The 14775-nt window shown below is 34.1% G+C and overlaps 1 protein-coding gene across 1 annotated transcript in view; it reads right to left on the bottom strand.

Annotated features, from left to right (window-relative positions):
- Positions 1 to 14775, bottom strand: part of LOC140444329 (synaptogenesis protein syg-2-like) — a 520904-nt gene that overhangs the window by 17659 nt on the left and 488470 nt on the right. Inside the window, exon 4 of the mRNA XM_072536080.1 lies at positions 14603 to 14716. Coding sequence (XP_072392181.1) covers positions 14603 to 14716 — 114 coding nt within the window. The remainder of the gene's footprint in view (positions 1 to 14602; positions 14717 to 14775) is intronic.

Below are 14775 nucleotides of genomic sequence, written 5' to 3'. Positions count from 1 at the left end.
CTTTGAGTTTTACCCTGTCAAACGCTTTTTTTAGGTCAATCAGACACAGAAATGCTGGTCTATTATACTCTAGTGATTTGCCAGTAATTTGCTTTATAACGAATATTGCATCTGTACATGATCTTCCACTACGAAAACCCTGTTGTTTATCTGCTAAACTTATCCTCTGATTTATTAGCCCTTGTAAAATTTAAGTTGTAAGTTTCAGTGTAGTATTTAAAAAGTTTATACCTCTGTAGTTTTCTGGCTCTTTTTTATCTCCTTTTTTGAATAGTAGAATTATAGAATATTAAAGGTAAACAAAGTAAATGTTGAAATGTATTGCTGGTATATTACTTGACTTATAACTTAAGTAAAAAAGGCCCCACAGGTTAAAAAAACAACATTTGGTACCTGAAAAATGTAAGGTTTGTTAGAAAGAGTTATAGTGTGTTAACATAATATATGTGGAACCAACAAAATTGATGGGTGAAGGTTGGCCCTGTTAGGCTAAAGTTGTAATATATCATTTTTTAATGTTAATATGAGAAGAGAGTAGACTGGATATGAGACTGAGATCTCCAGAGGTCCAAAACAATAACCTAAGGAGAACATGTGTGAATAAGGAAAGAAATAATGCTGTAAAGGAAAATGAAGGGGAGTGATAATCTTAGTTGAAGCAGTTATGTTAAAAATGGTTTAGACATGATATATTGATTGTAGATATTATTTATATTAATATAGAAGGTGATCAGAATAATTGATGCAAAATAGCGTTGTAAAATACTGTTAGTATATTACTTGACTTACAACTTTGGTAAAAAGGCCCTACATGTTAAAAAAGTACATTTGGTACCTGAAAAATATGAGATGTCTAAGTTATAAGTTTATGAATGTATGTAAAAGCGAGAGTTGATTAGAATTAATGTGTGTTGACAAGATATGGAAGCACAACAAAATTGATGGGTATAGGGTAAATATATTTTGCTAAAGTTGTAATTTGTAATGTTTTATTGTTGTTTTAATAGGAAAATTAACCAGATAAGAGACTAAGACTTCTGGATGTCTGAAACCGTAACCTAAGGAAAGCTTTTGTTGTTAAAGAAAGAAGTATACTGTAAAGGAAAATTAAGGGGGGTGGTTGGCGAATTTAGTTAGAGCAGTTATGTTTAAAGTGTGGATGTTATTAAAATATTGTAAATGGTAAATAGGAGATACTTATATGTGGCTTGGCTTTAGATAAACCATGAAATTATCTGAGTATATGAGTGTAAGGGGATGTATATAAGTAAGGGATTATTCTTATTTTGTGATTGTTAAAAGTTTATAGAGAGGGAATAGAATTATCTGATTTGAGATCTATCTGTGGAGCATTCGTTGATGAAGAATATTATGCATAAGCGTCAGAGGTAAAGTTTAAAAATACTGAAAAAAGGTTGGGGTGATGATAAAAGTTAAATGCACATAGATAGAGTGGCTTGGAGAAGACTGAGAAAGATAAACAAGTGGCAAAAGGATGGAGATTAGTGAAAGTTTGGTGTAAGAGAAGATGTAGAGGATATAGGTCATGAGAATAGTTGGTGGTGGAGAAGTTAAATGTCTCGATTGAATTCTTCTTCTTCTTAGTCGTTAACCTGATGCAGGTATCGTGATAGCATGAAGCTATTAACTAAATTTCCCAATGTTCCTCCACGTTTTTCTATCTTCTGCCATTCTAGCACATTCTGACAATGGAGCGCCAATGGTAGCAACAATATGGTCCGTGTATCGTGTGGGAGATCTACCTCTATTTCTTTTGCCTTCTACTTTTCCCTGGATGGTAAGTTTTTCAAGACCATTTCTTCGAAGGACATGTCCAAAATAGCTTATTATTTGTTCTGATATTTGTGTTCTTAGTCTTTTCTTTATGTTTAGCTGGTCCAGTATGGATTCATTTGTTCTTCGGGCCACCCATGGTATTCTCAGCATTCGTCTCCAGCAGTACATCTCAAATACATCTATGTTCTTTTTGTCTTTCTCAGTAAGGGTCCAGCATTCCGATGCATAAGTAAAAACTGGAAAAACTAGACTTCTTACTAGTCTCATTTTTGTATCGGTAGTTATTTCATGGCTTTTCCAAGTTTTTGTTAATTTTGCCATAGCGCTTTTTGCGATTGCTGACCGCCGCTTTATTTCTTCAGTACAGCCTCCTTTGTTGGTTATTAATGAGCCCAGGTACACAAATTTATCTACAAGAGCGATATTGTTTATCATGACCAGATGATTTTGATTGTTGTTAGCTCTGTCAATTATCATGATTCTCGTTTTATCTCTGTTTATTTTAAGACCCATCGTTAAGCTTACGTCTTCTATCCGTTGTAGTAGGTGAATCAATTCAGCTTCAGAACTAGCGAGGATAGTAGTATCATCTGCATATCTCAAGTTGCAAATCTTCTTCCCGCCAATGGTGATGCCACCGTTCCAGCCCTCAGTAGCTTTCCGCATTATCCATTCACCATAGATGTTAAATAGAATTGGGCTTAGTATGCAGCCTTGTCTCACGCCCTTTGTGACCCTGAAACTATCGGTTAGTTCCCCATTTATTCTAACTCTGGCATAATTGTTATTGTACAGGCTTTTAATTAGCAGTATCAGATGATTGGGGACTCCCATTTCAGACAAAACCTGCCACATTTTACTCCAGTTGACCAAATCGAAAGCTTTACTATAATCTATGAAGCACAAATATGTTGTGATGTTAAATTCTCTGGATTTTTCTACAATCTGCCGTACGTTTAAAATTTGTTCTCTAGTACCACGTCCGGGAACGAAACCTGCTTGTTCCTCCGCAATGTTAGGTAGTAAAAAGGGCTTTATCCTCTCGAGAATTATGTGTAAGAGTATCTTACTGCAATGCGCAATTAGAGCAATTGTGCGATAGTTACTACATAAATCTTTCGCTCCCTTTTTATGTATGGGAATATATAGTGATTGTGTCCAGTCCTCAGGCCATTTACCTGTCTCCCACACTCTTTGACAAATTTGATGTATTATATCCACTCCAACGTCATCTAGGGCCCAAATCATTTCAATAGGTATGTTATCTGGACCGGCAGCTTTCTGACTTTTTTGCCTCATAATTGCTGCTTCAACTTCACGTTTGAGTACGTCAGGTTCCGTCACCAAACTGGCATCTTCTTGTTGTGATGGGGCGTCTGTGCTTTCCTCCATCATCAGTCGTCCACAGTATTCTTTCCATCTGTGTAAAATATCTTTTTTAGAAGTGAGTAGAGTTCCGTTATCATCTTTGATAGCAAGGTAGTTTGGTGTAAAGGAACGCGTTATCTGCTTTATTTTTTTAAACATGTCTCTGGTCTCAGTTTTGGTTTTATGCCCTTCTATTTCCATGCAGATTTTGTTCAAGTGTGTGTTCTTGTCCTTTTTGCAGAGTCGTTTTATTTGACCGTTCAGTGCTTTATAGGCCTCTTTATCACTTTCACTGTTCAGTCCTGTGGCTTTTAAGCACTTCCTCTCCTGTATTTTAGTCCACGTGGAGTCTGTTATCCATTGTTTCCTTCTTTCTTCTCTATCACTCTTAATGTTTTTCGCAGCATTATGCAATATGGATTTTGTTTTTGTCCATATGCTATTTGAGGACTCTTCTGGATTTAATGATTGTTTGAGGTCACATAGCTTTTGCGTTGCGGCTTTTTTGTACGGATAGTTATATCTTAGATGCCATTTAGTTGTTGTATTTCCTGTTTTTGGACTGTTTCTTAACTTCATGCGGAATTCAGCTGATAAAAATTGATGGTCGCTATTACAATCTTTTCCTGGATAGGTCTTAACATCCTTAACAGCGCTCCTCCAACGGGTTTTTACCAGTATAAAATCTATCTGATTTCTGTATCTATTTCCTGGTGATATCCAAGTGTATAGTCGTCTTGGGTGATGTTGAAAGCCTGTATTAGTAACAAACAGGTTGTTGTCTATACAAAAGTGTAGCAAGCGTTCTTCTCTGTCATTTCTTTGGCCAAGTCCATATAATCCGACGGTCTCTCGCAAGTAATGGTCTTCTGTAGTTACACCAATTTTAGCGTTGAAATCGCCTACGACTCGCCTCGATTGAATTAGACATGACGATTAATACATTTTGGACTTCTTCGCTTATCTTTGATTTCAAGATCTTCATATAAGTCAAGTTTTAGGATTTTTTTTTGGGAAATATTGTGAATAAGAGATACGTCGTCTGGGATATTGAGGGTGTGATTATGTTCTTTCAGATGTTGAGAGAAGTTTGCCTATAAATCCGAGCTTTACTTATGAAAGTTTTCTTTTCATGTGTTCAGAATCCTAGTTTTTCACTGACAATTGATCTGTTATTATTTTACTAGATAGTTGTTATTGCAACAAACTCACTGGTTCTGGGGTTTTTTATTTAAGAGTATTAAATATGTACGTAAATTAGTCAAGTTTCAAGCTTTCAGTAGACGCAGCTTGTCTAGGAGACCGGTGGAGATCCATAACGGTCAATTCTAAAGCCAATCGGAAGCTTTCCAGTTTCTCCGGCTCTGTACCTTCTTTTGATAGGTATATTTATCGACTGTGTATCATTGCAGTGTTGATGCTCGAACTGTAAGTTTGTAATTTGTAAAACCGGTGCAGTAGACCGTGTGCGTCTAGAGAATTAATAAAATTTTATGACTTATAAATAATTGTTTTATAATAAAGCTTTATTTTTTAGATATTATGGATTATGAAAAAAAAACAAAACAGATTGTTAGCACTTTTTGAAGAAGTTTCGACGGGTGATGAATATGATGATGAAGAGGAATCGGGAGAAGAAGATCATGTAGAAGAAAACTTGGAGGGAAGCGATACGGAACAGGAATAAGATAATGAGACAAATTTTACAATTGGTCTATATTTTTTGGGCAAATATAATAAAACAAAATGGGCTAAGCATATTGCCACTAAGTACGTCAGACCTCGAAGTGAAAATATTGTTCTGCAGCTTTCGGGTTTAAAACAATGTGTCAGACAGAAAACCGATATTTTAGATATCTGTAACAATCTATTTGAGTTCTGTCGACATCGAGATATACACGTAACAAACATTGATGAAATTCGTGCCATTTTAGTTCTCTTATGCCTTGCAGGTATAAGAAAGGCAAGTCACCTTAAAACAACTGACTTATAGAAAACGGACGGCACTGGTGTTGATGTTTTTCGACGACTGAAAATGAACATCACGAGATTCAGAAATTTTCTAAGGTAAATGTGAACTTATGATATCAATACAAGGTATGATAGAGTTAGTTTGGCTAAATTATCGCCAATAAGAGACCTTATTACCAAGTGTAACGAAAATCGGAAAAAATCTTTCTCTCATTCGCAATACTTACGTAACCGTAGACGAAAAGTTGATGGCTGTTAGAGGACTGTGTTTGTTCCGCCAGTACATACCAAGCAAACTCAATAGATATGGTAAAAAATATTTGCAAGTTATTTAATACCATTAACATGGAAGTATACGTTGGCAAAAACCAAGTGGGTGGTACATACTTATCTAGACACTAGTACCAAGGCAGTGGCGGAACGGGTCTGTCAACATATCTATGGATTTAAGAGAAATGTTACTACTAACAAGTGATATACCAGCGTTGATCTTGGTTTGATATGGGTTTGATGCAAAAGAAATACTTCTTCTTCTTCTTCAAGTGCCCTGTCCGTTGCGAACGTTGGCTATTAACATGACAATTCTGATCTTGTTTGCGGCGCTTCTAAATAGTTCGACCGATGTGAGCCCGAACCACTTCCTCAGATTTTGGAGCCACGAGTGTCTTCTCCTGCCTGGCCCTCGCTTATTGTCTATTTTTCCCTGGACAATCAATTGCAGTAGACGGTACTTATCGTGTCTCAATATGTGGCCTAGATATTCAAGCTTTCTTTGTTTAATTGTATTCACGATTTCTTTCTCCTTTCCGATTCTTTGGATTACCTCTGTGTTGGTGACATGTTCGGTCCAGGATATACGAAGAATGCGTCGGTACACCCACATTTCGAATGCTTCTAGTTTTCTCGTGAGCGTCTCCGTCAGCGTCCAGGCCTCCACACCATACAGTAAGATCGGAAAAATGTAGCATTTAACTAGACGTAGTTTTAGGGGAAGAGACAAATCCCTGCTTATGAGGAGCTTTTTCATATTGCTAAATGCTGCTCTAGCTCGTTCTATTCTCGCCTTAATTTCTGTGGCCTGTTCCCATTTTGCATTTACGTTGGTGCCAAAGTACACATAAGATTCTACATGGTCAATTAGTATGTTACTTATCCGTAACTGTCGAGCAGGCTGTAATTCGTCTATGGTACTGGCAAGGATCACCGTGTCGTCGCATTGTCGTATATTGTTCGTTAACTCGCCGTTTATTTTTATGCCCTCATTTGCATTTTCCATACATTTATTAAATATTTCTTCGGAATAAATATTGAATAGGAGTGGGGATAATATACAACCCTGACGGACACCTCTTTTGATCTGCACACTTTTAGTGAGTTCGTTGCCAATTTTTGCTCTTGCTGTTTGACCCCAGTATAGGTTTGCCACAATTCGAATGTCCTTGTCGTCAATACCTGTCTTTCGCAGAATATCTATCAACTGTTCATGATTGACATTGTCAAATGCTTTTCTAAAATCCACAAAGCACAAATACACGTCCTTATCAACGTCTCTACACCGCTGTATAAGCACCTGGAGAGCGAAAATTGCTTCTCTAGCAAAAGAAATAGCAAAAGAAATACTAGTGTGATATAAACCAAAAAAAAAAACCGAAAGGTTTTCTTACATTCCACTATGTACTATGGAGAAGACGTTGATCCCGTAACCGGAAAACCTGTAATAATATTAGCATATAACAGCACAAAAAGCAGTGTTGATACCGTAGATAAATTATGCGCACAATATGATGGGGCACGTTCTAGTATAAGATGGCCCATGGTTGTTTTTTACAACCTTTTAATTGTTACAGAAATAAATTCCTTTGTTATTTACAATTGTAACATTCCAAATTCCATTCAAAGAACTCCGAGACTAATTGGGAGGTGTGGTGACTGTGGATGGAAAAAAAATCGAAAAACGAACTATTTTTGTTTGAATTGTAAAAAGTATCTTTGTTTGAAACCAGAGGACAATTTTTATGAGCGGTGTAGTAGACCGTGTACGACTACTGATACAAAAAATTAAATTATGTCTACTGAAAGGTTAAATAATATAAAAATTTTAAAATTTATAAAAAATTCGAAATAAGTCAATCAACAAAAAAAAATACTTAAACCAGTAATAGACTTATGAAAGTTCGAATCTTGGTAGTAATTCCTATTATGGGAACTGTAATAATTAATACTTTGGTAGTTTTAATTTTGGTTTAAAGTTATATGATTCCGTGATAGTTAATAACGACTAAACTTGAATAAAAGTTAATTGTATTATTTGGTTTGATTCTCTCATTGGTTATATTATTGAGTGTGTTGTATTCGCCAAAGTACAGTTTTAACGCCCATTTAATTTCAGTTTTCAAGTGGATCCAATTCTGGTTCATATTTACGGTTCAATTTTGTTATTATTATCCGATTACGATCCACCATTTCATTAAGTGAGAGTTAGTAGCTTAGATTAACTATGAATAATTGGAAATATTTCCTCTCGGCTATAAATATTGACGTTATATCGAACTCGATGCGAAATGAAGCTGAATTTCATTCCGGATTTAGTGATTATATCACTTAGTCAACAGCTCCTCTAGAAGATTTATTAACATCAGATTTTAGGATAAAATGGAAAATCGGTTTTTGGTGTGGCCTAAAGCTAGTTTTATGATTCGCTCGAGCAGCTCAAGTGGTGCTTTGACAACATTACACAACAACGAACGGACGAATTTGCTGCAGTTAATGATTTACGACGACCACTATCCACTAGTGCAAATATACACAATTTAATCAATTTAATATTGATGTAGTTTCAAATCTCGATACGACTAGATAAGTAGTCTGGGTTTATAAAATCGTATTATTTCACAACCCAATTCTAAGGGACAAACTTAAAGATACTATAATACATATCTGTTAGTATTTTGGAACTGAATATTCTGTAATAAAAAAGTTTAATAAATATTATATATATATATATATATATATATATATATATATATTGTGTTTCATTTTATCAATCAAAGATAGAATAAAAATTTTATTTTCTTATAGAACGCGGGCACATAAATTGAAGGGGTTAGAAGTAAAACCGCCTAAGTCAAATTTTCACCAAAACGACTTTAGTGTTGTTTCACGTTCTGAATATCTTATATTGTTTGGTAGTAAAATCGACTACGCTCTAATCCTACTTTATCGCCATCTTTTGAGGAATAGAAAAAACAACCAAAATGAAATTCACCAACCGTTAAGAGCAGAAATCGCCTTAGTGCACCTAGGCTGTTTTACTTCGAAACAAGCGACTGGAAATAAATATATTTTTATTACGTATGTTGTTTGGGTTTCACTCAACGGTTTGGATTTGTTTATGGTGTGAAAGTTATACTTCTTTATTGGATTAATAGCAGTGTTTTAAGTAATACTATTGTTGGCAGAAATTATATATTTTCTCATTATAATATTTTGATCATGTTTTTTGAGTCAGGTAAGTTATAATGATTTTTGGAAAAAAAAATAAAATAAGAATCTATTAGTTAAATAATTTTAATTTTATATTATTTTTAGAGTCAGCTAGTGATCCATACGCTACAGATGGAGAATCTGATTTTATTCCGAGTGAATATGAAGAAGATAACGACAGCGATAATTCCATAATATCTGCCGAGGAAGCAACTACAAGCACACATGTGGAGTATAATATTTGAGTAGTAAAAGTGTGTGTTTTAGCTTGTTAGTTTTAATTTAAGCGTGATATCCCTAGCAAAAATTATTTTATTATGTAAATATTAAACTTGTAGATACCGGTAAATTTAGTTATATACTTTTAGAAATTTCGAAGTCAAGTTCAACTTAAGGGGTTAACATATTTCTTCTTTTCAGTAACTCCTAGAACTACCCGAAAAAGGAAGCGTAACATACATGCATGGAAGAGGAATAAAAGCACAAATAAGAGGTTCGCTGGAAGGGAATATGAAAGCAGAGAAAAATGAAGAGAACGAAATGTGTTCAGGCGTATGTGCATATGTGTAGGTACCAATGTGAAATATTTAACGAGGTTGAAAGACAACGACTCTTCTCTAAGTTGTACAGTTTACCTACCTGCAAATAGCTATTTTAGCTTCATACATCAGAAAAACTGAACCTAAAAAAAACTGGCTAATAGCAAAAAGGATTACAGTACAGAAATTAAACTTCTTGATCGCTCTGTATGCAGAGTTTTTCCTAAAAACTTTTGATATCAGCGATAGTCACTTTAAGGTTATGTGTAAAAAAGTTGACAACGACAATTTTGTGGAGCCTGATAAATATGTCCCAACCAACAAAGTATCAGAGAACGCAAGAAAAAGAGTAATTGAACATATCAGATGATTTTTACGTTATAGGAGTCATTACTCTTATAATCAATATCCAAATACGAAATACCTTTCATCCACTCTACAGAGATAATAATTGCACTGATAACGATGAACCCCCAGTTGAGAAATTATATCACCGTCATATTTTCAATAAAATTTAAAATTTCACCATCCTCATTCATACACTTGTAAGTAATGCGATCGATTGGTAAACTTAATCTCATCATCAACTGAAGACGAAAAAAAGAAGTACGAGACAAGTTAAGTATCAAAAATGGGAAAATTTTCAACAGCTGCTAGAGTTCATACACCCCATTTACCATCAATTTTATAATGATTTGCCGCATGATTCAAAGCAGCAGAAAAACAAGGAAAAAAGGAAGCACTGCTGTTAAGTCTTCCAAAGAAGATGCCAACGACGAACAAGACGACTACATAGATTTTTTTCTCAGATTATGAGTAACTCTAGTGTTCTAAAAGAGTAACATTTTCGTTTTTTTTTAAGAAAAAATAAATATTAATTGAAAATTAAGCTTTTGCTTAGTTCTTTTTGTGTACTATAAAGCCATTTTTGCTTAAAGGTAAAACAACCTAAGTGCATTTTTTTGTCGAAAGAGGCAAAAAAAATTTTAAAAATTTCTCACCAGAGGTATCTTTAAAATTTTATACTTATTTTGAATTGTTTAGTACTTTAAAATTTTTAATTTTGAACATCCAGAATTTTTAAAGGAGCAAAAACTTTGATGCTTTATTTCTCAAAATGTGTATTATGCTACTTAGGCGGTTTTGCTTCTGACCCCTTCAATTTGCAACGCCCTGTACATCGATTTGTAAATATTTGTTATAAGCTAGTTTTAAGCAGTGGGTTTATCCACAAAGAGTTTTACCTTGAGGGACTAAAAAACATTAGTAAATACTTAAACGTTAATAGACAGTTGTTTCTCGGTATTTGTAGATGTTATATTTTAACAATAGAAAGTCGGAGGGGCCAATTTGGGCCCTGTTGCGATTTGAAGTTATTGTAGTTCTTTTATTTGACACAATAATAATTTCATATTTTATGACTTTTAATATTTTGATACAAAGTCTTATTTAACGCAAAAAAATATTGTTTACTAAATTTATTAAATGGATTTTCTAACAAACCTACCATAGAAGTCTGAAGGGGTCAAACTGGCCCTGTATTAATTATTATCGTTTTCTCGGAAATTTGACGATTTCTTTTAACTTTCTGTCGGATAGATAAAATTATGTTTATGTACGTTTATTCCTAGAAGGTATTTTGTTACATACTGTTTGTTCCTTGAAAGTATTTTGTTTATTGAGCGGTTTATTAGGTTCTGCTGACTCTCGTTTCTAGAATATTGAAACATTCGTTCAATTGTGAAAATTCAAGACGACTGTAAAGATGTCTCGTCGTGGACTATCAGAGCTTAAACTTCTTGAAGAAATACGAAAAATACAAGAATATGTTTCGGGAGGTGAATCTGAATTTGCAGAAAATAAAGAGTCAGACGATGAACAATACGTACCACCACAAAATAATGATTCAAGTGATTCTGATGCTTCAGAGCAGTTAGAAAGTTTTATTGTACAAGACTCACCAATTTATGTAAACACTGCTTCTACAACTCAACAGCACGAGTCAGCTAATTTTATCGTGAATCCAAGTGCATCTAAGCCAAGTTACAAGAGAAAAAGAGATCAATAAGGAAAAACTATTTCAATCGGAGACACCGAACAATCGAAAGACGGAACAACGTGGAAAGTTATTGATTCTGGATCAGTACCTGGTAAGATTATGATTTTTAGTATCTTCATATTCATTGAATGTTTGCTCATTACAGGACGCCGCGCTCAGCACAACATTTATCGAGAGGAATCAGGTCCTACGTCGTATGCAAAAAGGAACGTGAGGAACAATTGTGTGGTAAGTGTTTGGCATCTAATAATCAACGACAGCATGTTACGTCATATAAAAGAATGCACTATTGCAGAAGCACATCGATGTTTGAAAAATGACACATGGACTATAACTTTGGAAGAACTGGAGGCTGCCCTTGCTATTATGTACGCAAGAGGAGTCTACAGCGCCAAAAATTTCCCAACCAACAGCTTGTGGTCAACAGTATGAGGTCCTCAGTTTTTTAGGCAAACTATGTCACGAGACAGATTCAAGGATATTATAAAATATCTCAGATTTGACAAAGCAAACGAGATCTGAACGATTGAAAACCGACAAATTTGCTCTAGCCTGAATGGATTTATAGAAAATAGTGGTGCATGTTACAAACCGGGAATAAACCTTACTGTGGACGAACATCTACTGCCTTTTAAAGCCAGGTGCCCGTTCACACAGTACATATCAAATAAGCCGGATAAGTTTGGCATAAAATTTTGGCTTTTGACATGCGTGGAATCAAAATATATTGTAAATGGTTACCCTTATACTGGCACTGATCATTTACGCAAGAAAGATTGGTGAACATGTTGTTTTGCGGTTAATGGAAAATCAACTGGGAAAAGGCAAAAATGTTACGACAGATAACTACTTTACATCGTTAAAATTGGCCAAGGCATTGCAAAAAAAATCAACAAGTCTTGTGGGTGCACTTTGAATCGCAACAGAAAGGAAGTTCCTCTAAGCGTAAAGAGTAAAAATGGAGAATTATATGTTACCCATATATTCCAGAGTGACGAAAAGATAACACTTACTGCATACCAAGGAAAGAGTCACAACAATGTACTTTTGTTGAGCTTATTACATCAATCAGTGGATGTTGCTGTCGATGGAAAAAAACTTCCTCAAATAGTAAGTTTTTATAATAAAACAAAATACGGGCTTGACGTAGTGGACCAAATGGCGCGTCTTTATACTACAAAAGTTGCTTCAAGACGATGGCCAATGCACGTGTTTTATAACATTCTTGACTTAGGAGCAATAAATGCATGGATTATTTATAAAGAAGTTACTGGAAGTAAAATCAGTCGTCGTAAGTTTATTCTTCAGCTGTGTGAAGAATTACGGGCTCCATACCTTGCCTCCCGAAATCTGGTACTATACCCAGCACCACCGGATTTACCAACCACCAGCACTGTTACTAGCCAAAAAAGAAAAAAATGTCAGTTAAAAATGTTTTGTAAAGGAAATCATACTTCCAATGAGTGCCACGGCTGTAACAAGGCAATGTGTGGCAAATGCCAAAAACTGCAAACTGTATGGTGTTCCAAATGTTTAAAATAAAACTAAAAAATTAAATCAAATTCTATCGTCAAGAGTTTATATAATTTCTTAAAACTGTTTATTTTTATTTTTTGTTTATTCCCAAATAAATAGTTAATTCTAAACTTGGTTTTTATTGATTTTGGAACTTGGGGCCAAAATGATCCCTTCGGGCTTTCTAGGTAGGTATGCTAAGCCCGACTTTCTAGTTAAAAGCCTTTGGTTTTGTTTCGCTGGAAAGATCAAAGCCACCAGCTAGTTATTGGATTTAGAAAGTATAAGATAAAACCGTTATCATTTTTAAAGAAAAATGTTCAGAAGCGATGCTTGGGTTTTTCTGATGTAAAATAGAAGAGGAGGGATATAGGAATTTTTTGATTGGTTAGCAAGTTTGGAATGGGAATGAAAGAGAGTGAATGTTTTAAAAGTTTGGAGTTGAAAAGATTATTATGTGATGGTCATCCGAAAGAATCAGTTAAAGTTAGTCAGTTAAGAAGCAATGCCAGTGGTGTTAATAGTTAGAAGTGGGTGACTGAAAGGTGGAACGAGAGATAGGTCAAAGTTGAGAAGTCGAATACCTCCTTGATTCTATAAAGTCCAAGTGAGTAAGTCACAAGAACTATAACTATTAAAAATATTTGCGACACCAAGTAAAAAAAATACTTGGGTGTCAGGAGATTGTTAGTATATGAAAGAGAGGAGAGAATTTTGGAGTTTGTTGGACGAGTAATGGTAAAAGAGGCCTGCTCGTGTTTTGGGGAAAGAGTTGCTGGTATGCTGATAATTTGATACTTAGAAGGGAGAAGGCTTTGATTCTAACATAATCAATAAGGAGGAGCTGTGTTGGTCGAAAGAAGACATCGTCGTGTGTGAATTAAAAGGTCAGTCAATAATTTTTTATGACAGAAATTTTTTGTATGTTTCAAATAAAAGACTCTATAGGATCAGAAGATCAAAAATTATCGCTATTTTAAAATACCATAAATTTTATAAAAGTTTTAAAAAAAAATTAATATAAAGTTTTCTGATTCATATTGCAAATATCATAAAGTTTTTTTTTAACGTCAAAGGATAATTATTAATATTGCTTAATAAATTAAACACTAAATTCTAAAAAGAAGAGAAAAAACTAAAACAATAAATTCTAAAAAGAAAATACAGTTTGAAAGTTGTTTTTGTATTTTCTTCAAACTATAAACAATAATTGTCCTCCCACTTTCTCGTTTACTGTTTTAACGACGACTGTTTTAACATGTCGTCTTTTATTTTGTTTTTTAACTTTTTAACGTATGTATTAATTTTCAAAGTGTCTTTTTAAACAGTAACATTTTTAAGGTTAGTTGCAATTTCAGTGCATATCATGTTATTTAACGTTGTTATTTATGCCACGAATCTTACATTTGGGTAAGTTTTTTATAGCTTTTTTATTGCATCATTCAAATTGTTACAACATAGTAATTTTCTTTGTAGACCTTGATAAAGGTGGCAAAAAACCACCGAAAGCTTGGATTCAGAATAAATAGTACGCCTTAGCAAAGCTCTATTTTTTATTGACTACCACACCCAAAACGAAAAAAGTATTTACATATATATATATATATATATATATATATATATATATATATATATATATATATATATATATATATATAATAAACATTTATATTGATATTTTTTATTTTATTTGTATTATTTTTTTTATTTTAAATCTCGGCTGCAACAAAGCAAACATTACACAGTATATTAAACATCCACCTCGTAAACTACTTCACTATATTAGGAGAAAATGAAATGAGGCGTTCTAAATGAAACATAAGGTAGGTCTTTGCGGAGGGACTCAAAGAGGATTATTATATTATCTTACCTCCTGTGGCAACACATGTTATATTGATGGAAGATCCTTCATTATAGGGTCCCAGGATATAATCCGGGATGTGGACTCCGGTCTCGTCTAGTACGCTCAGTTTCTCCGGTGGAACTGAAACAATTTAAGAAAATCAGAAAAGGTTGTTTTATAATTCGTCCTTATATTTTTCT

The sequence above is a fragment of the Diabrotica undecimpunctata genome, chromosome 6 (assembly GCF_040954645.1).
Source record: "Diabrotica undecimpunctata isolate CICGRU chromosome 6, icDiaUnde3, whole genome shotgun sequence".
Classification (NCBI taxonomy): domain Eukaryota; kingdom Metazoa; phylum Arthropoda; class Insecta; order Coleoptera; family Chrysomelidae; genus Diabrotica; species Diabrotica undecimpunctata.
This window is presented reverse-complemented; position numbering and strand designations above follow the sequence as displayed.